The sequence below is a fragment of the Rhinolophus ferrumequinum genome, chromosome 8 (genome assembly GCF_004115265.2).
Source record: "Rhinolophus ferrumequinum isolate MPI-CBG mRhiFer1 chromosome 8, mRhiFer1_v1.p, whole genome shotgun sequence".
Classification (NCBI taxonomy): Eukaryota; Metazoa; Chordata; class Mammalia; order Chiroptera; family Rhinolophidae; genus Rhinolophus; species Rhinolophus ferrumequinum.
Genome location: NC_046291.1, coordinates 85,233,960 through 85,255,285, shown reverse-complemented (window position 1 = coordinate 85,255,285; position 21,326 = coordinate 85,233,960). Strand labels below are relative to the sequence as shown.

At 44.1% G+C, this 21,326-nt stretch overlaps 2 protein-coding genes across 3 annotated transcripts in view; both read right to left on the bottom strand.

Moving 5' to 3' along the window:
* LYPD1 (LY6/PLAUR domain containing 1) overlaps window positions 1-13,213 on the bottom strand; it is a 32,513-nt gene extending 19,300 nt beyond the window's left edge. Inside the window, exons 1-3 of one of the 2 annotated variants that reach the window (XM_033111654.1) lie at window positions 12,701-12,770; window positions 12,544-12,573; window positions 11,087-11,224 (exon numbers count right to left, since the gene is read on the bottom strand). In XM_033111654.1, coding sequence (XP_032967545.1) covers window positions 11,087-11,224; window positions 12,544-12,573; window positions 12,701-12,770 — 238 coding nt within the window. Of the gene's footprint in view, window positions 1-11,086; window positions 11,225-12,543 lie in introns of both variants that reach the window. The other variant, XM_033111653.1, reaches the window with a different exon arrangement.
* A 2,635-nt stretch (window positions 13,214-15,848) lies between these two features.
* The window catches only part of NCKAP5 (NCK associated protein 5), an 826,259-nt gene continuing 820,781 nt past the window's right edge, over window positions 15,849-21,326 (bottom strand). The window contains exon 19 of the mRNA XM_033113039.1: window positions 15,849-15,997. Coding sequence (XP_032968930.1) covers window positions 15,981-15,997 — 17 coding nt within the window. The 3' untranslated portion in view covers window positions 15,849-15,980. The remainder of the gene's footprint in view (window positions 15,998-21,326) is intronic.

Sequence of the window (21,326 nt, the reverse complement as noted above, 5' to 3'; positions counted from 1 at the left end):
TGGTGTCTTTGTTCCCTATTTTGCCATGGGAGAATGAGGGAATAGAGATTTATGACTTATTATCTCAATATTAACAGTGCCTTTCAATGATTTATAAAATTGCTCTTGCATTTTTAACCTGAAGTCTTTCAGATTATTGTTCTGTACTGGTAAGGTTAACATAGTGGGGCCCAAAGAGTCCTAATCAGTTTCTTGCATTAAAAAATCACCCAAATGTAGGAAAAACAGAGTTCTCAGAAGCATAGTGGCTCCAGGTGGGATGAGTTGAGGACATCTAAGCATTTATCACAAAGCACCCTCAGCACCATGAACACGGCATTCTTATCCATAGAAAATATGCTCACACTACAACTTAGTTATACTCGGATCTCAGTATGCAGCGAACCAAAATTCTGGAATGTCATGTACATCTTGAGCTAAATTTCAGGACCTCACTTGCTAACATACATGTTTCTTTCCCTTTTCCAAAATGTGAAATGATTCATGATGAAGGTCCTCTAACGATGCAATCAGTGCTCGTTTTAGGCGACAAGAGCAGGTGATGTTGAGCAAATCATCCCTGTTCTTTCTCCAGAGGACCCTAGAAGCACTGTGCTGGAATTTTTCCAAATTTGTGCAAGGATTTCTTAAAAGGTGACTTGGCAGACACTGACAGGGGGCCACCCAATATCCACCCTTTGTGTTCTTCCTTATAGCAAGTAGTGGCCATGACACAACATTCTGAGCAATGAAAGATTCTCTTAGGGGACTTTGGGAGAATTATTTGTTTTATTATTAAAAGGAAAAGCCGAAGAAAAAAGCTCTCTTCTCTTTCATCTGTATATAAGCAGCCATCTTGTGACCAAGAGCCACCAAGCCTGTGGACAAAAAGCCATCATGCTTAGGAAAGTGAGTAGGAAAATGGAGAGAACTTGGGTCTTTGATGACATCACTGAGCTGTGCGAACAATCCCAAGACCACCAACTTCTGGACTATCTTGTTAGGTAACAATAAATATCTTTATGATTTAAGCCACTGTTACGTGCACCCAAAAACATTCTTCAGTGATACAGAAAGTGAAGCCTGGCGTGGAGGCAAGAAAATACAGCAATTTGGCAGCAACAGTGGCTGGTTAATTCTCTTTTGAAGCTATGCCTCATAGACTAAGAAAGAAGATAAACCACAATGCCCCTTGATATCCAGGAGCCATTGCAGCCAGAGCTCCTTTGGCTTCAAAATGAGACTGGCACCCAAGTTTTATAACAATGATATTAATAATATTCAACAAACAGGGCAAGAGCACAAGCAATTAGTTGGAGTCTTAGAGCCCAGGGAAACAGTGCAAGTGCAAGACAGAAGGAAAGCAAAAACATATATATATATATATATATATATATATATATATATATATATATGTATATATATATATATATATATATTTTTTTTTCTTCTTCCCTCTCTCTACTTCCCTCTGTGGTTTAATTTGCCCAAACTAAATGGTCTAGGAGGACATCCCCCCAGCTGAAAGTCTGGATTGCCTTTCTCTTGTGGACACATCCATTTGTATTTTTAACTGGTGTCTCCTGTGTGGGAGAGGCCTGGGTGGGGACAGAGGTTGGCTGGGGGAGTATGACTATGTGGGGGGGGGCTTGCTTTCTTCATAAAGAAGTTCATGACCAAGGCAGATCAAACAGAGCTCCAAAAAACAAACCTGCAGCTGATAGGACTGACTGGGGACTGACCCTTCCCCGCTGGCATGACTACCACCTTAGCTTGGCGGGTGGTGGGTGCATCTGTTCCCAGAAAACACTCCTATTCAAAAGCACAACCAGATCAGCTTGAAAGCAAGCTGACAAACTAGAAAAACTGGGGTGGTTTACACTTCAGAGTTGTCTTTAAATGACAACTGTTACTAACAGGCATTAGTTGGCTGTTTGTAGTTTAACTAAAAAGCAATATGTACATTAAAATTATATATTTGTTCTTTTTTTCTTCTTATACTAGAGATTTAAGCTCCCTCATTTCTGGTATAATAATTTTTAATTGCCGATAAATCTGTTTTGGCTTGACACTTGATTTCTTCAAGTATACTCATTCAGCAAATATTTAGTGGGGGTCTGCATACCAGTGAGTGGGTGACTGTATCTGTGTGTATGTGCATGTGTGAAAGAGAGGCAGGGAGGAAGCAGAAAGAAAGGGAGACACAGACAGACAGACAGACAGACAGACAGACAGACAGACAGAGGTGGGCACAGTGTCCTTTCCGGATTCACTATACAGAAATGAAAACCATGAATAGACTCTGGTGAATGAAGCTGTAGTTCAATTCGATTAGAAAAAATACTTTAAAATACAGAACAGATTGGGGCCAGGCAAACTGCTGGCCAGAGAATGCTGAACACATAAAAAATTGAGAGCGTCCGTCTGTCATCCTGTCACCACCGACGTCTCGCGATGCCTCTCGCGGGCGGAGGTAAGCAGCGCCCCCGTCGGCTCTCGCAGACCCAGGCTGCACAGGGCTTGCTGTAGTCTCTGGATCTGAACCCACTCTAGGGTAAAACATCTGCTTCTGACTCGCTTTCTTCTTCTTTCCCTTCCAGCAGCCAGTGGCAGGCTGTGCAGAAAGTTGTTCTGCCTTTGAAAGAAAAGTTAGCTAACCCTTCCCCGTCTGGGTGCGGCTCCGCCCACTCTGCCTTTCCCCCTGAAGGCAGGGACAGTCTCCAAAGAATCTCAGGCACATTTTGAAACCCGGATCCCTTTGCATTCCTAAATTGGACATCTTCACTGGGTGGACAGCTCGGCCACCTGCCTAGCCTCTTGTTATTTCTGAACAGACTCCTGGAAAGAGACCCGGAGATTTTGCATCAACAATAAAACCGTGCATAAAACACATCACCCAGCGTCACTTAATACACCTGTTCCTGCCGATGCTCTTTGAAGAAGCTTCAGCTGAGGGCACTTAAACGGCTCTGCGCGTTCGTATTCACACCCCATACTGCACGCGCGCGCCTGGCGCCACCCGCCTCCGGCACTGTCTCCAGGCCTTCCTCGGCTCTCCCGAACAAATCCAAGAAATAGAAAAACATAAAAAGCTATTGTCCATGTCCGGGGAGAAATGAAATGCACTGGACCAAATATCTCAACTTCCTTAAAATAATACAACACTTCATCACTTTTGTATCTGGATCTCTCTCATAGTTTACAAAGTCACACAGCTTGATTCAACATCTTGAACCATCACGGCTTTATTGTCTTTAAACACATTCTTTCCAAAACAGCGATTTATTACAAACTCTCCCTGGTTTCACCTTAGCTAAAGCACTTAATTCAGTTCATCTCCTGCTTTGCTTTGTACTGATGGAGGAACCAGAAGACTGGGAGCAATTTATGGCTAGGAGAGCATGCCCCATAGTCTGGACTGTGAAAAGTGTCTGAGTCACAAGGTGCCCACAACCCACAGTTTACTAGGAGAGGAAGAACTAATGGCGTACAGCACAATTCTTTAGTTGCAGGCTGATTCATCACAGATTTGATTGAAGCTCCTAAGTTATAAATATGGCCTTTTGCGGTATGCTCAGGGGAGGCAACAAACTGTCTTTTACCTGCTATTGTCCTCCCCTTAGATACAATCCCTCCTTTCTACCACAACAAAAATTACAAGGCAAGGAAGAACCCAGCTTAGTTTTTACGATGAGACGTCCCACTTTTACAGGAGTAACGAGTCTGCCTACATAAAGTGTATAATCAACAATTTGGTTTGGGAGGAAAAGGCTGGATTTATGCATATTCACTGAGTACTCATTGTAGATGTGTGCCAATGTGTGCCAATGTGTGCCAGAATCGTATCTCCTTAACCAACTTCTCTCCCCAGAATACCTCTCAACCTGCTCTACCCTCAAGCCTTCTCAAGGGAAGACAGAAATGGACTGATCACCACATTTAAGCCTTCAGGAAAGAAAACTCCTTTCTCTGCCAGTCTTTGCATTTATAAAGTTATCAATTAAGATCTCTCCTAGCCTAAGAGGTGCAAGATTCTTGAGGGCTGTGGCCTATGGGTGAGGCCAGATGTTGGGACCTGGCAGCTGGGATCACTGATAAGAACTTCAGGAATCAGAACTAACCCATCCAGGTGCCTGAGGATTCTGGTGATTAACATAAACCACTTCAAGATCCTCTCATTAACTCTTTAACAGATGGCAATGGATGGAAAGGCTTTGGATGGAAAGCCCAGTGCTTGGCACAAAGCGGATGCTTGGGAAACACGAATTTCATTCAGCTCACTGGAATGATTTGCTCTTGGCATAGGTTTTTAGTTCAACTCAAGAAACTGGCTAATTAGCCAGTCAAGTTCCAAGGTTCACATCATGCCCCATTTCTCCCCACTCTGTAACTCAGGAATTTGCCAAACCTGAGCTTTCCCTTCAGAGCTATGCACAAGCAAAAGGAAAGACGTATCTCAAAATGGGAACTGAAATGGATGCACCTTGATATCATTATCTTAAAAGAAGCCAGTCACAAAAGGCCACCTATTGTATGATTCCATTTGTATGAAGTGTCCGGAAGAGGCAAATCCATAGAGACAGAAAGTGATTGGAGGTTTCCAGATTAGTGACCGCTAACAGGTACAGTGTTTCTTTTTGGAGTGATGAAAGTGTTCTGGAATTAGAAATATATTTGGAATTCAATTATGTTTACAACTCTGAATATATTTAAAAACCACAAAATTGTATATTTTCAAAGGGTAAATTGTATACCATGTAAATTATCTCAATAAAATTATTATTGAAATGCAAATATATATGTATGTACATAAGATGGTATTATAGTGATTGAAAATATCCTGGAGAAGGATTTGAACTTCAAGACTGACTGGTGGTGTGGTCTTGAACAAATTGCTGAACCACTATCAAGTGAGGATATTATTTCAATGTGAACCTTCTAGGCAAATTATGAGGTCCTAGTATAAGGAATTAAAGATTGAATTCAAGGATTCTCAATATGAGAAAGGAGGAAGTGGTGTGCAAAGTAACTTAGGCTATTTTGGCCAGCCTCCAGGGGCGGGTGTGGACAGTGGACGGAGTAACTCCTAGAGAGTATTCAGGCAGGTTTCCATTTTTAGGATTAATTCCTTAAGATGGTTATACTGACAGCATTTGTCTTTCCATATCTCACAAGAAAGCAGGTGGCCTGCTTCTAAATTTTATAGGGGAGGAAGCTAAGCCCCTGGGGTTTTAAGTTACTTCCTCCAAGTTACCAAGCAAGGGCCATGGGTGTTCTCTTACCAATGGAGCTGAATAGCCCTGCCATTCAACAACTTTAAAACAGGGCTTGAGGTGATGAAGCCTTCTGCATAGTGTTAATAAACCTTTGCCAGATTTGGGCATTAGAACCTAAGTCAGTCAATCCTTTCAGAAGTATTAAAGAAGAAGAGAGAGGCAGGGAGGCAGGGACAGAGGAAGCAGGCTGTAGATTCATATCTTTTTGTTTCATGACTATATAAGGGAAGCAGATTTCCTTTTCAAAGTTCAAAGAAAATGGAGTGTTTTGTTTTCATACTTCTTTTCACTTTTCACTTGGGGAAAAAAACCCAGCTTTGAAGCCTCTCTGTTTAAACTCATTAGGAAAACCATCAATGAGGGAAGCTTTCATGAAATCGTAGTGGGAGGAATTAGTGTTATGGGAAAGCCAGATCAATCTTTAAACGTTTCATCTATGGAGATGCGAGGTCAGCTTTGGCTGCTTGTTCAGCTGGAAAGTTAACATAAACAAATGCTTCATTTACTGCAGAGTCCAAGAGACTAAAGATATTTGATGTTCCCCTTCCAAATACTTCCTCAGAAGCTAGCTATGCTCTCTACATGAAAGAGATGGATGCTTCTCCAAAACTAAGTGAGCGAACTCATTGAAAAATGTCTTGCCCCCAAGAGAAAGGTGTTAAACGTCCTGCCAGAAAGGAGGTAATGATATTGACATTGACTGTACAGAAATTTTTTCTGTGTAATTCATAATTTTATTGAAGTTGACACAAAAACCTTTTGAGCAGGGCTGGTGTTAATATATTAGGATATCTTTCCTGACATCTGAATCTTTTCATCTTAAAGTTTCTTAACCTGTTGAAGTCTTCTTGGTAAAGTTAAAATATGGTGATAGTTTTGATTTTTTTGTTATTCACTTATCCACAGCCCATCTGATTGATTCAAAATGAATTTGAGGGTGAGAGAGTAAGGGTTGACAGTGGGATGTCTAAAAGGCAGATGTCAGGAGAGCATTTGTAGGAGAAGGAAAGGCAAGGGGCAGATAGAGGGCTGGAAGATTAACAGATATCAAGATACTTCTAACAAAGTTGCTCTGGAAAAAGAAAATGTTAGAAGGTGTCTTTGTGCCTACAGTATAACAGCGGTAAGTAATTAACGTTCTGAACATCTGCAAAGAAGGGGGACTTAATATTTTCATGTTTCTTATAAGACTTATGTATGTGTGTATGCAAATGTACACAGTCAGTCCCCAGCTTATGACAGGGACCGACTTAACGATTTTTCAACTTTTGATGGTACGATTCTTTGACTTTTGATTTTTCGACTTTTGATGGTATGAAAGTGATACCCCTTCAGTAGAAACCAGCTAGGCTAAGCTATGATGTTTGGCAGGTTAGGTGTACTAAATGCATTTTCAATTTAATATTGTCAACTTGCAATGGGTTAATCAGCACGTAACCCCATCCTAAGTTGGGAGCATATGTATAGGCAAAAATGTAAATATACACAAATAGGTATGCTGTGTGTGCATATACACAACTTAAATAAAAGAATTCAGGTATAAAGGGACTATAATGTTGATTAAAAGTGGCCCTTCTTCCTGCTAAGCCCACCCCAATGACAAACTAGAGCCTAATATTTTAAAGCTTGGTGAAATTAAGCGGATCATAAACTTAAGGGAACATAGGCCATGGTTATGTTTCCATTTCTTTCTACTAAGAGTGGGTTACTGATTATTTTGGGGATATCAGGTCCTCACTTGCTATCTCTTATTTAGCTCATGAGAAAATAAGGCATACAATTAACCTATCCTAGGCATGGAGCCATCCCCGTCCAACTTAATGAGCAACTAACTAATCCAAAAGGAAAATCGCCATTGCTTATAAAGCCATAATATAGATGCAACATGGCATATAAATCAGTAACTGTTGTATTGCAAAACAGACAAATAGATTAATGCATGTTGCAAAGGATGGGTGAAGAGATCGATTAGGTTACTGATTCAGACCATGAACTTTCTCTCAATATACTGCATTTAACTTTTAAATAAGGTTTAGGAGAACCTGTAACATTTTGCTCACTGACAGAACTATATTTTACTAAGGGCTGAAATTGGCTAGTCTATAAAAATTAAATTATGCCCCTTTCACTGTATCTAGTCAAGAGGAAAAACTCTAATTACAAGATTGCATTGTCAAACAAATGCAAATTCACATTCTTTACACCCTGGTTTTAAAAAATTCAAATGGGGGGGGCTTCTATTCTGAAATGAAAATCAATATTTGAAATATCTTTTTGAGTGCAAGTTAAAGCAAGAGCAAAAGAAATGTCATTATCAAGGGTGCTGGTAAGTAGCTGCTAAGTCATTAAGTGCAGAGCTTGGGAGAACGAGTCATTTGTTATGCAAACATTTAAATATCAATTAGTAAGGACAATGAAAGAAGAACCAGAACCAAATCTTCCTTTCCCCACAGCTGTGCCTTATTACTCCAGAAGTGACCGAGGGGATAAAGAGCAGAGGAAAATAATCTCAGCACCTAAAGGAAGGCCATTCTGGGGAGTAGGTAAAGGTTCATTTTAAATGTACTCCTCAACTGAAAATTAAACATACCTGCCTCAAAAGTCACAAGAGCTGAGTTTGCAGACTTAATCCAGAAAGGACTAACTGAAGGCCCGGGCATATTGCATCACTGGTATTTTTTGGAAAGAGAATGTCTTTCATTACTGCTTAATGTCAAACTTGCTTGGTTCATTAAAATCTCTTAGTCCCTTTAAAACCCTTAGTCCGTTATTTTTCTATAATACATATGGAAAAATGCCAGTCCACACAGCACTCAAATTTTAAAAACGCTCTGGATGGTTCTCATATTCTTTCAATAGCCACTTCATGGCCCGTCCATGCAACCAGTCCACTGAGCCTGTTAAGGTGAATTTGGCAGACGTAAAAATTATCTGAGTCTTTAGCACTTTGCCTGGATTAGCTTTTCAAGCAAACCAGGTAGCATATTTTAGTACATAAGGCAGTGGGCCCAGGAAGCACGGCCTCTTAGTAACAGTTGGACCAAGTGCATTTGGACTGGACAGCTATCTTTTCTGGTCCTCGTCTTCCTCCTCTATAACATATAAAGGTTTGCCCAGAGCAGCAGTTCAAAACTTAGGGGCACCTAAGGGTCAATTGAGGAGCTTATAAAAGACCCATGGTAAGGTATACCAGAGTCTTACAGAATTGGCTTCTAGGTGCATGGAAGGGGGTGTGGGGGAAGGGGACTTGGGGGGTGGGGAGGGATGTGGAATTGAACACAACTCCCAGGAAGATTCCGATGTGTGAGTCACTGGGCCCTTTTGGCTCTGATGCACAAAGATTCTTAGAACAATATATATTACTGATCAAACAAAGAGAAAATTCTGACTTTGATCCCTAATAGCATCATTTACGAAGCATTGCCTTCTTTCTCTCGAGTGGAGAAGTTGACTTTGCAGTAGAGTGAAACGCTGGTGGGCTGTGGCTGTGGGAAGCAAGGGCCTCAAAAGAGGCCTGACTACTGGCTTGCATGAGATACTCCAAGTAAAGCACGGAGGAAAGAGCGTGAGGCACGGGGCACACGCCAAAAGTCAGCTCTTATAACGGTGATGATGGTACTACACTGGTGACTTACCAGTTTTAGGTGGGCTTGCCATTGCTGCCAATGAGAGGAAGCTTAAGTCACTGAAATCGATTGGTCTCTATCAATTACATGGAGATGCAAATGCAAGTGCTTTGAAGTGTCACCCCCTGAACATCATCCTTTTGACACAGGAACCTGCACTTCAATGCCGGCTCAGAAATGCCCTGTTTCCACCTGCACAGAACTCACATCCTTCCCTTCATAACTGTTTTATCCTTTGAGCCTATCGCTGTTTCTGTTTCTCGAACTTGACAACAGAAACTACCTTATTACCTCACTCTCCATGCATCTGTTGGCTTATGACAGACTCACATGGCGAGAGGAACCCGGTTTGGAGTCAAGGTGCCCACCTGGATCGAGCTTACAGCAACCTCAGGCCAGGCACTTACGAGTGTGCTAAAGTGTTCCGCGGGTAAGACAGGTGTTATAATGCCTGCGCTGCCTTTTTAAAAGTTTGGAGAAGAGAATGAAGCGGATGAAAAACTGCACTTTGAAAGGGAAGTATGTGGTGTTAATCTTAGGTGCACTTTTACAGAGGAAGAAAATACATCTCTTCTGGCTTTAATTTGGTTCGTATTTTTCTCTCTCCTGTGTCAACCATATCCCAGGCTGTAACACAGGAGAGAGAAAAATACGAACCAAATATGCCACACAGGTAAGCAGTGGCCTAGAGGATGCTGAAGAAGTTCCTAATGTGTCCCATTTTTTTCTGGCTCTAATCTACTGCCTGGAAGAAAGCTGCAAACACTCTAAAGTAACAGTAAAGTGTTCAGAGTAATTCTGATCAAAATCACAGCAGTACCCTGGGTAAAAGGGCAGTACATCTTGGCTCAGGTAAAAGGCTCCAGAACGAAACACAAGTAGGACAGAAAACTTGTCAAAATCACCTATGTCAACCTTGGCTAAAGAAGCATCACTAAGTTTTGTTTTGTTTCGCCTTCTTTTCAATAGCTGGAATCCCATCCCATATGACAACACAATGCATGCTGCTCTTCTTGGGACAGATTATTCTTGAAAGCAATTACATTTCACTCTTCCCAGAAGGGTGATCTTGGTGAAAAGAATCCACACCTAGGCCATGAGAGACCTGTACAGAACAGCCTTTAAAACCACACACACCACATCATTGTACAGTGAGGAGCCATCTGTCCCCAAAACACTGTGTGGTTAGCAAGAAGACATTTCCAGTCCTTCTCCAGAGAAAAAACTACTTTTCCAAGGAGCTGGCTTTTAAAACTATAACCAGTGGGTCAAAGAGGTCAAATAACGGTTCCGATCCCATCACAGGGCTCTGTGGACAGTGCAGTTCAGCAAACTAAACAGGAGCAGGGCTTTGGTTCATTCAGTAGCATTCACCACCTGATACTACGTCCATTTTTTCAATATCCTGAAAATGGCAAAGTCTTTGTTTATGGGTTTGACCTTGGAATCAAAGCTACCATTCCACCCATTTGCCTAAAGTTCCGCTGCACTTTCAGGAGACTGTGATTTCTTTTAAGACTACTGGGAGGGGCTGGGGAGCTCCACCTCAGTGAGAAGACTCTGGTCTGCTAGAAGGAATAAGCCAGGTTTGCTCTCACAAGACCCCCTCCTCCCTTGCATAACCCCAGGCCCTCTCATCAGCCAGCCAGCAGCTAAGCTTGTGGGGCTGGGAACCACATTCCTTTGAAAGATCTTGGCAATTTGTGCCTGGAATTTGATGCATTAGTTCTAAAATTAAATAAAGATCCTGTAGTGTTCCTCTAAGAAAAATGGCGTGGCTCTATGACAAAAGACATTTTTCAAGCCCTGACCTCTGGGAACTTCAACTAGCTTCATATTTCAGGCTGACATTGCTCACAGGCTACTGTCTAGTTACCTAAGCAGAGCTGGTTATCCATATATTTTCCAGCCTCCTGATCAGCTTTTAGTAGAGAAAGGTGAGGGAAGTAAATAAAAAGAGGAGAGCCACTCATTTAAATGCACTGCCCCTCCTGAGTCCCTTGGGGAGAAGCCCTGGTAATTAACTAATGAGATTAAAAGTAACTTGGAACTCTTCATTTCCCCAGCACTGTAAAAGTAAATTTGCCATAACCAGTGTGTACGCATTAAATCAAAGTCAGTCCCTTTTCCTTAATTTAATGTCTCCCTCACTCCTACCCCTAGCCCAGGCTGGAGAGGGGACAGGGAGGGCTGCCAGGCTCTTACCCGCACTTTGCTCCATCACTTCTTTCTGACACATGTCTTGAACGTTAACGGTGCAATTCACGATGAACTCCGGGGAGGAGCAGTCGTTGTTCAACTGGAATTCTTCGCACTGGTAACACTGAATTTGCAGCGCGAAGCCTGCGGGACAGACGCAGTGGGGTTAAGATCCAGCTCCCACAGAGACCCCTCGGGAAACCAAGACCCTCCCTCGACCCAGCCAACCGCTGGGGTGCTTGAGGCTCCGCACCCCTGGGCTTCGAGAAAGGCGGAAGTGGCTGAATCCCGCAGGGGGCGGCGCCGGCATCCAGGGTCCCGCAGAATAAAGTGGAATTCTGACCGAGACCCCTGGACCCATGCTCCAGAAACAAAGAGCCAGTCCAACACCACACCTGGCCTTTTCCCCGCGGAAGTTGAAAGGAGGGGTATACAACCCAGAGAGCGAAGTAGCTCCAGAGACAAGTGTCAGCTCCTGTCTACGCCAAAGGATTTGCCTAATTGTTAATTGGTTACAAATTACTTAATTACTATTTTGGCACCATTTGCGATTGCATTCGCAGACGTCTTTTTAGTTTTATTTATTTAATTTTCGAAGTCAGAATTCTTGTGTTGTGGCTCCGAGGCTCTACGCGACCTCCAGGGAACCTAGGAGGAAGTGCTTGAGGCCAAGTGCTGCTTTGCCTCAGGTCCCCGGCCTTTCTCCGGGACGGTTCCTGCAGCAGCAGGGGTGGCCGCAGCCACTGGGGAGGGGCGTGTGTGCGCGCGCGCGAGCGTGTACTCCGAGCCGCGACTCTACAGCTCTTTCTTCCTGGCTATCAGGGCAACCATTTGGCTAGGGTCCTCAGTCAGGGTCTCAGCTCTGCAGAGCTCGATGGGGAGCCGGTCGCGTACTGGAGAAAAGGAGCGAGACGTTTTTGCACCTGTCATGGCTCCAGCCTGGCTGCTCCGCTGGATCTACGGGCTCCTAACTAGACCTAACTCCCCAGGTTCCCGCGCAGATGAGCCGGGTTCCCAAGCTACCCCCTCCCATTAGTTGCGCTCTGGCTCCGGCGCGCCCCGGCCACAGACTGCCCAGCGCGCCACTCATCTGTCGGCGGCGCCACTCCCACGGGTTGCTAGAGACGCCTGACAACTTGGCGGGGTTTGGGGGCTATCTTTCTCTCTCTCTCCCTTGGAGGCCCCAGCAGTACTCGGGCCCTTCCGCCTCCCTAGCCCAGCTTCCTCTCCCCACAGTGCAGCCCCGGCATCTGCAACTCGAGTCCCGCAAATCCTCGGCTCCCGCCTCTCCTCCTGCAGCGCGGGACTTGGAGACTTTCCCATCTAGCGTCTCTGCGCACCAGCCACTGCCAAACTCCCGTTGGGCAACCTCTGCGCAGCACTGGTAGCCCGGGGGGGACGAAGGGGCCGGCGGGTAGGTGCTGTGCTCGCGCCTGGCTGGGCTTTCGGCCTCTTCGTCTTACCTTGAAGCAAGAACAATCCGCAAAAAGTTGCTGCGATGCCGAGGAGCCACATCATCCCGGAGCCGCGGGGCCGGGAGCGGGCAAGCGCCTCAGAGGCGGCGACCGCGGCGGAGGCTGCCCGGGCCGCAGCGGCTGTGGCTGCCGAGGCTTCTGGGGCCCGCGCTGCTGCCGCCGAGGCGACCGCCTCGGTCGAGAGGAGCCGCAGGTGCCGCCAGCGGCGCCCGCATCGCCCGCGCCGGGGATCCCGGTTGCGGGTCGCCGCTCGTCTCGCTGGCGCTCCCCGGCAGAGCGCGGCGTCTCCGGAGTTGGCGGCTGAGACTGAAGGAAGTACTGGCGATCCGGAGCACCCAAAAAGTCTCGCCTCTTCTCCCCACCTCCCACTCCAGGCACCACGTGACGGCTGTTGAGTTGGGGTGGGGGTGGCGGGCGGGGAAGGCTGGGACCGTCTTCCACGTTCCCGCCTCCTTCCTAATGCCCTCTTCTCCTGCCTCCGCACGTCCCGAGGACAGGGACGCCAGGGGGAGAGGGCGAGTGTAGCATTCCTGGGCAGGGAGGCAGGAGATTGGGAAAGCTTGAGGGCGCAGCAGGTGCCGCGAGGACCAGCCAGGCGCCGGCGGCCGGACCTGCGAGGTGGGGTTGGAAGATTGCGTGCCCGGCAGGCCCTTTGCGCACAGGTACTCGCTCCCCACTACCTCTGCGCTCCCGGGTCTGGCCGGTTCCCCGCGGCTGGCGGGTTTAGCGGCAGAATCCGGCCCACGCAGCTTGGGCTGCGGGGCGGCGGGCGGGGAGTGGCCGGTTCCAGCGGGAAGCGCTCCTTTGCGTCTGGCAAAGTTGCACACCTGCAGGTGCCTTAGGGTGTCCCAAGCAGCTGTGCCTTCTCTTCCTCAGAGAAGCTCCTCGGTCATTACCAGGATTAGCTTAAGGTGCCGCAGGGTGGGAGGGGTGTGGCGGGGCCCTTGCCCTGACTGGCGCCCTAGCTCCAGGCACCCCTCCTTTCGCCTGCCTGCGCTCACCACAGGAGGGTGCGGTGACACTGCCCGAGTAATCTAGCCTAGGAGAGCACCGCCCAGGGGACAGCCATCGCGAGCTCCCACCAGAAAGCAAATCGGGATTAAGAAGGGACTAGCTCTCTTTTATCGCCTTCCTCCAAAAGGCCGAGCAGCTTCATCTCGCTCGCCTCAAAGCCATGGGTCATTAGTATATGCTCCCAGGTCCTCTCCTGCACCGCGCCTTCCCAGCCCAGGACTCGGTCGCTGGCTGCCCTGGCCCCCACCCTCCCCCACATTCCTCCTCTCTCGTTCCAGAGACTCACCTTGAGTACTGCTTGTGAACGCCACCTTGCTACGCTTCTTACGTTCGCCTTCCTTGTGGCCATGCCTTGCCTGCAGCAGGTGGTACCGGAGCCCGCTGGCCCGCTCGCCCAAGCGCCTTCGTGCCCGTTACCACCCGTCCCTCAAATCCCTAGGGAGCATCCATTTCTGTGGAAATAGTTTCGTAAGCGTTGCCCCTCATCCCCTTCTTCTCCGTCCACCACTTGGAGGCAGCTCTCGCAGGCCGGGACGCTGGTAATTCATTTCCCCATCCTGCCAGCAAAGCAGGTCTAAAAATGGGCTTAAACGACTTTCTTGTAATTTCTCTGCAGAGATCGTTCCTTATCTCCCTCTGGCTCCTGCTCTTCCTTTGCCCCCTTCTTTCTTTCATTTCTAGCTGGTTCTTTCATTTCTAGCTGAAGAGACTGAAATGCTTTGACCATTACTGGCTTGTCTGCATACTCTGATCTGACAATTGACGGAATCACTATCTCCAGAGCCAAGAGGGCCAGTTTATTTATTCCTTCGGGGGAATTCATCCATGGAACACGTGTGAGATTCATTCAAATAACTGGGCCGAAGGTTCCTAGGACAAGTTCTTTAAGCTTTCAGAGGGTGTGATTGTGATATGACTTTTATTCAGAAATGAAACAAAAGAATTTTTAACAGTCTGAAAGACAATGACACAACATAATTTTCATTTAAACCAACAAAATTCAAATATAACAAATTGCACAAATTTACCAAATAACACTGATTATACAATACTCTTTAAAGAAACAAGTGTGTACTAAGGTAACCATACAGATCCTAAAAATATTTCTATTATGCCTAGTTTACAAGCTCCTGTACAAAAGCAATTATAAATAGTTCACATCTAGAAAAAATACACATAACCTTTAAAATAGAATTTATCCTTACATATAAACAGACTTTGTAGAAAAAAAGGATATTAAAAAGTAAGAATTTTTTGTAGCACCAACCATTTAAATTTTTTTTAAAAAAGTGAACTTTGCAAGTAGAAATCTGCTTTCATTCTAGATTGCCCAGATTTTAATAAAAAGAACAAGAAGATAAAAATTTACAAACAATGTTGAGAATCATTGTAAAGCACTAAGTAGAAGAGGATATAAGGAAATGTTTGGAGGGAAAACCTGTTATTGAAAATAGAATTAGGTCACTTCTGATACACATCCCTTCTGATCAGTGTCACACACACTTCAGTGCCCTTGACATTTTTCAGTAGAAGTAGACTTACGCTTATTACTAGAGCCTGAATCTTTCTGGCAACAATTTTGAAATTGCACTGGAATTCAAGTTTATATCAAATCGAGATTGTGAGAAGATTACCATGAGTCTTCTGGTTTTTTGGCAGGCCCTGTTTTAGGTTTACAGAGTGTACCCACAAAAAACTTGAGGGTACAATGAACTGAACAATGTTCTGAACAAAACTTTAGTTGGAATTTTTAAAAAATATATTATGAACTTCTAAAAGACTTAGTCCATCATTTCAAGAGCATGGCACTGATTCAATTTATTGCTTTTTTTTTTGTTGTTGCTACAAATATAATTTCTTTCCCCCCAAAATTTACAACTTCTGTACAAGTATTCAAAAAAAAGTGCAAAATTAAGACTTCTGTATTGTGGGTATGTTTACTTTTAATCCTCATGAAAGAACAAATGGAGTCTATCTTTATTGCCCTGTCTGAGAAGAAAGCTCCAGTGGGTTGTTTGCTGTGAATCTGACAACTTAGGCTCCGGTGTTGTAATAGTTTATTGTTGTCATTTTTACATGCCCTCCCCACCCCTGTTTCTTAAGTGCTCCATTTCCAGCTCACTAAGGGAAAAAAAAAAAATTTCCTTTATGCATCATTTGAAACCTGACTCGCACAGGAAGAGAAGCTATCATATAAAGAATCACTCAAAGATTCCAAATTGTCTACCCCCGGCCTGTCTGAACTACTCAGAGATGCCTCTTGATTTTTCTGTTTTTCTTCCTTTCGTCCTTCAAACTTGTTCAGAGAGTTCTTCTCTTTTTCTAATAAAATCACAGTACTGCTGTTATATTTATTGAATGACTCCAGGGAAATTTTAGGTAATCTATTCTCAGGATCTTCTTTTGTTTCTTCAACTTGTTTCAATTTCTGCAATAAAAAGAAGAAAATATTAGAAACATATTTCTTTGGAAATCAAGTTATTCTATCCAATATTCAATTATTGTCTGTATAAAGTACAGTTTAAAGGGATGGAGAGAACCTACAAGTCTTTAACAAGCTTCTAGTATAATTAAATGTAATAATAAAGCCAATTTTAGGGATAAATCAAGACTTTAATCATTTTGCTGAGATAAATAGGTCCCAATTTGCAAACCAGTTAAGTGCCACTTAATCTAATTTTAAATGGATCTATCTGAAATTTGTTCAGGTTAAGTGTCTTATTTTTCTTAATCAAAGTTTCAAACTACTCCCTTTTCTTACTAACTGTTATTAGTTATCTTGTTGCTAAGTAGGGCTAGGGATTGAATTTCAGCCAGAAGTTATGGTTATATGTGAAAAACAAACAAAAACCATACAAATCCCTTTACATTGCCACAAAATGGTAAACTTTTCGGAAGCACTGTCGTGTTTGTATTTTGTCCCTTTACAAGTCTTAACATATTTCAAAGAGATCTCCAGGTCTGTGGATATAGATTCTTGGAGATCCAAAGGCTTAAAAATCATAGAAATAGGTCTGCACCTTCATAACCTCACCCCTCCAGGAGGTTCTAGTAACACCAATTTAAACATGGATATTTAAAAAAAATTTTTTATTAGTTTCATGTGTACAAAACACGGTAATAGTTAGACATTTATCATTTATACCCCTCACAAAGTGATAACCCCCTCTCCCCCAATCTACTACCCCTCTGACATCGCACACAGCCGTTACATTTCCACTGTCTCTATTCCTTATGCTGTGCTCCACTTCTTGTGAATATATATATATATAGTTGACATTATTATTCAGCTTCAGGTGTACAGCACAGTGATCAGGCATCTACAGCATTCCTAAACAGAGATATTTTTAAGATATCACTGGTAGTCTGTAGGATTTTATAAAACACTGCAGTCATATGTAGTAGATAAACCCTATGAACGTGAATATATCCAGTTGCTCAAGTGGCTCCTGAGGTCTGAGGTGGGAGGGGAGAGGAGGCACAGATGCAAAATGCAGCCAGTGTGGAGGTGTTACAGCCACTAATGTCTCTCATCTTTTCCTCTTTCATGCAAATATTCCATCCAAACACACGTAGGAAGCAGGGTCAGGGGCTTAGAGATGATAATAGGAACTACCATTTATTAAGCACCAACCATATGAAAGGCACTGAATATATTTTATCTACAAGCCTTTCAGAAACCTGCAAGTTACAGGTCTCCATTTTAAAGGAGAGGAAAACAAGGTTCAGAGTGACAAGGTTACTCGCCCAAGGTCGCTCAGCAAGTGGTGGAGGATAGGATTTGAATTCCTGTCTGGCTGCTTTCCAAGCTCTTGTTTCTATTAAACCATGCTCTTATGTAATAAAGGACAAGATGGCTAGTGTTTTTCCTTTTGCCACCCAAATATTCCCCTTAACTGGCCAAACCGTCTCTACCACTACTGTCCTAGGCTCTAACATATGTAGTTTCTTTCCCCAGCCTCCTCCCCCCCACACACACATTGTTATGATAGATATACAAACATGTAATGGGGAAAGTATGTTTTGATTCAGAAGAAAGCAGACACAGCCAAAGCCTATGGATTCGCACATGCTAAGTATTTAATAGAAAGAGAAAAGAAAAAGGTAAGGAAGTAGATGGCTTCGGTGTTCTAAGAGCAGGCTCAGACAGAGTTTCTTGCTCTGCTACGGGAAAGGGTGTGATTCTATGGGAATATTTGATATTCATCCTTGAAGTGGTGCTTATTTCATTATTCTATTAATGTGCAGAAGCATTACTCACAGCTAATTTTCGATCTCAAATGGCTGCCTTGGAACCAGAGGTGAGCTGAGGAGCACATTCCTAGCTGATGACAGAAAAGTGGCTCCATAATTAGGAATAACTCCATGCAAGGGTCCCTATTCACGTCACATTGATTTTTAGGAATTTTAAACAAAGCATTATATAGTACAGTACTAAAAATTCATGGAGAGAGTAGGAAATGCTTTGATTATACTAAATGCAGGTAAATAAAGGGCAATCAACAGGATTGATTATCTCTCCTCACTTGAATATATTCTCCCTTTTTCTTCATTCAAGAACCATGAGCATTTTCTTTGCTTATTTCTGGTCCATGTGGATCTCAGATTCATTCAACAAACACTTATTAGAGACACTACCATGAGGCAGGTGGACGGTTTTGGTGCTGAGGATACGCAAATGAATAAAATCGTGTCCTGTGGCCGGGAGTTGGGGCCCTGGAGGCAGACAGACCCGATCCTGGATCTCAGCTTTGCCCTTTCACAGGCTTTGTCAGTACCCGGGAGCATCCTTGCTCAGGTAAAAATGGTGATAAGATGCACCTTTATTTCAGGATTGATATATTAGAAATAAAACACCTTAAGGCCCTGACACCTAGTACTAGGTATTCAATAAATAGTACAATAAATAAATAAAAGACAGGATTCTTATTCTAGAACAATGGTTCTCAAACTATATTTTCCAGGGCAGCAGCATCAGTCATGTCGGAGCTTGTTAGAAATGCACATTTTTGAGCCCCACCCAGACAGAAACAGTGAGGTCCCGCCCATTTTACACAAGCGCACCAGGTGATAAAATTTGAGAATCAGTGATCTAGAGGGAACTTGTAGTCTTGGAAGGAGGATGGACAGGTGAAAAGTATAATTCAGTGTATTAAGATAGAGATGGGAAAAGAGATTTATTTACCATTAAAACACCCCCTGCCTGCCCACTGGACACAAATAGTGCCTCATGTTTTCTAAATATTTCATGCTCGTAGGTTTGTTTCTTTAATTAATTATAATATCATTCAAGTAAATATAACACCAACATTGGTGTAATGCAGGGACTCAGATCCCGCTCCCCGCACAAGAACGCAGGATATGGGGAGGCCAAAAGGAACAACAACAGAGCCACAGACAGGGGAGTCATACCACTATATTCTCCATGGCGGCTAGCCGAGACACAAAAGCAAGCATCCGCCAGTACCCCAACGAAGGGTCTTCCTGTACCCCAGTCTCGCTAGTGGCCAGGAGACACAGGAAGTAGGCTCCACGCGATCCGCAATCCACTATCTGTGCTTACTAACCCCACTTGCCAGCCGCACTCCACCGGCTGTTTCTCTGCCAACCAACCCCACTTGCTAGCTGCAATCCGCACCTGCTAGCACAGTCGCGGCAGCTACATCAGTAGCTAATGGCTAACCGGTAACAGCGGATGGCCACCCTGATGGCCAGCGGATGGCCATCTGATTACAGCGGATGGCCATCTACTAACCGAGCCAGCACCTTTCACCGTGAGGCCGAGAACCTGGAAACTGCTCTCTGGGACTCTGTCTCCACAATTGGCCAGGGAGGTAATGGACATGAAGAAATGGCCCATTTTCAGAAAAATCACATGGCCTTCCCAATCTTTCTTTTATTTTCACAGTTTTGATGAGAAGTGGGTACAGAAATATTTTTTGACTATCAGAACCACATCGGTTCAAGAGTGACAATGAGGGCCAGACGGCCTTCAGCCTCAGTGTTGGGGAACTATAGGCAGTGGTAAGTCTGAGAGCATGTGCCTCGTTCAAAGGCGAGAGCAGCTACAGGCACACCTCCGAGACATTGCAGATATTGCATGTTTAATTCCAGGTCACTGCAATAAATCTAGTCATAATCTTTTTTGTTGGTGGAGGGTCTTGCCTTCAATTTATTAAAAAAAAAAAAGGCAACATGTTTGACGTGCAATAAAGCAAAGCGCAATAAAACGAGGTATGCTTGTACTTAGATCTAGCTTCTTGCTGGGGTGCAAAACATGGGTCCAGATCTTATGATTTTCAAGGTGAGGTCATAAATCTAGAAGAATATTTGCTTATATTTAAAATCATTTGATTTTAATTATTTGTTTATATTAATGTGGGGACAGAGCCAGGAGTGCAGTTTCCAGGCTCTCGGCCTCACATGGAAAGGTGCTGGCTCAGGTAGTAAATGCCCGTCAACTGTGATTGGATGGCCATCAGCTGTGACCAGTGAGCCACTGGCCACTAATATAACTGCTGTGGCTACGCTAGCAGAAGAATGGGGGCTAGCAAGAGGATGGTGGCTGAGGTAGTAAGCGCGGATTGCAATTAGCATAGCGGATTGCAGCTAGCAAGTGAGGTTGGTTGGCAGAGAGAAGTGGACGGCAGGTTGCAGATATTGTGGCTCCTGCTTCCTGTGTCTCCAACCCAGCCACCAGCGAGAATATAGTGGTATGACTCCCCTACCTATGGCTCCGTGGGTGTTCCTTTTTGTCCTCACCATCTCCTGCGTTCTTATGTGGGGAGTGGGACCTGAGACCCTGCGTGATTGCCTGCATGACAGTTAAGCAAAAACAAAAAACAATAACCACCCTCCACTATGTATGTCAAATCACAATCTTTGCATTGTTTGAACTTCTGAGCTAGGAGTCCTATTTTATACTTCCTTTTTATGTCCTACCTGACCCCTTCATCCCCCTTCCCCCACCACTTTCTCCCCAAAGGCCTAGGCCAATGCTAAATCGTCAGCAGATCCTCAATGGAGACTTGATGATGGATGGAACTTTCTCTGGCATCAGCAGAGTCTCAACTGTTGGCTTGAGTTTCCCCAGTGGTCCTGCCAGCTAAGAATAAAAGCACAAAAGTAGTTTACTTCACTGTCTGCAGTTAGAAACATACCAAACTAGCCTCAACATTGTCTTGTCAGATTTCAGGTACTTTTTACAATGTTGAAGTCACATTATATTTAAATGTAAAATGTCAGGGATCGAGGTCAAACAGTAATGTGTATGATGTCATCTGTTGAATGGTAACAAAATAGTGTGCATTAGTTTGCAGTAACTGTATGTGAAGGTGCTTTGCAAACTAATCATGTTAATAACAGTTAGCATTTAATTGAGTGCCTGTTCTGTGCAGATACTCTGCTAAGCACGCTGCATGGATTACCTGTTTTCATCCTCACATCAATTCTATGGGTAGGTGTTAGTATCTCCATTGATAGGCAATGAAGCCTCGAGGAAGTCAAGTAAATTGTTTAAGGTCATGGAGCAGTACATGGTAGAGTCTGGATTTGGACGGAGGCAGTCTGCCTGCAGAGCCCAAGCTCTTAACCTCTGTCCTGGAAGAGAACTTTACAAATATCAGCCAATATTATCTTCAAGGGGCACATCTAAAATAAGAATTACAGACCAACAATAATATTAATAGCAAACATAGTGAAGAATAGTGTTTGTTGAGAATTGTGTCGTTTCCATAAAATATCTTCATTTACTTCAT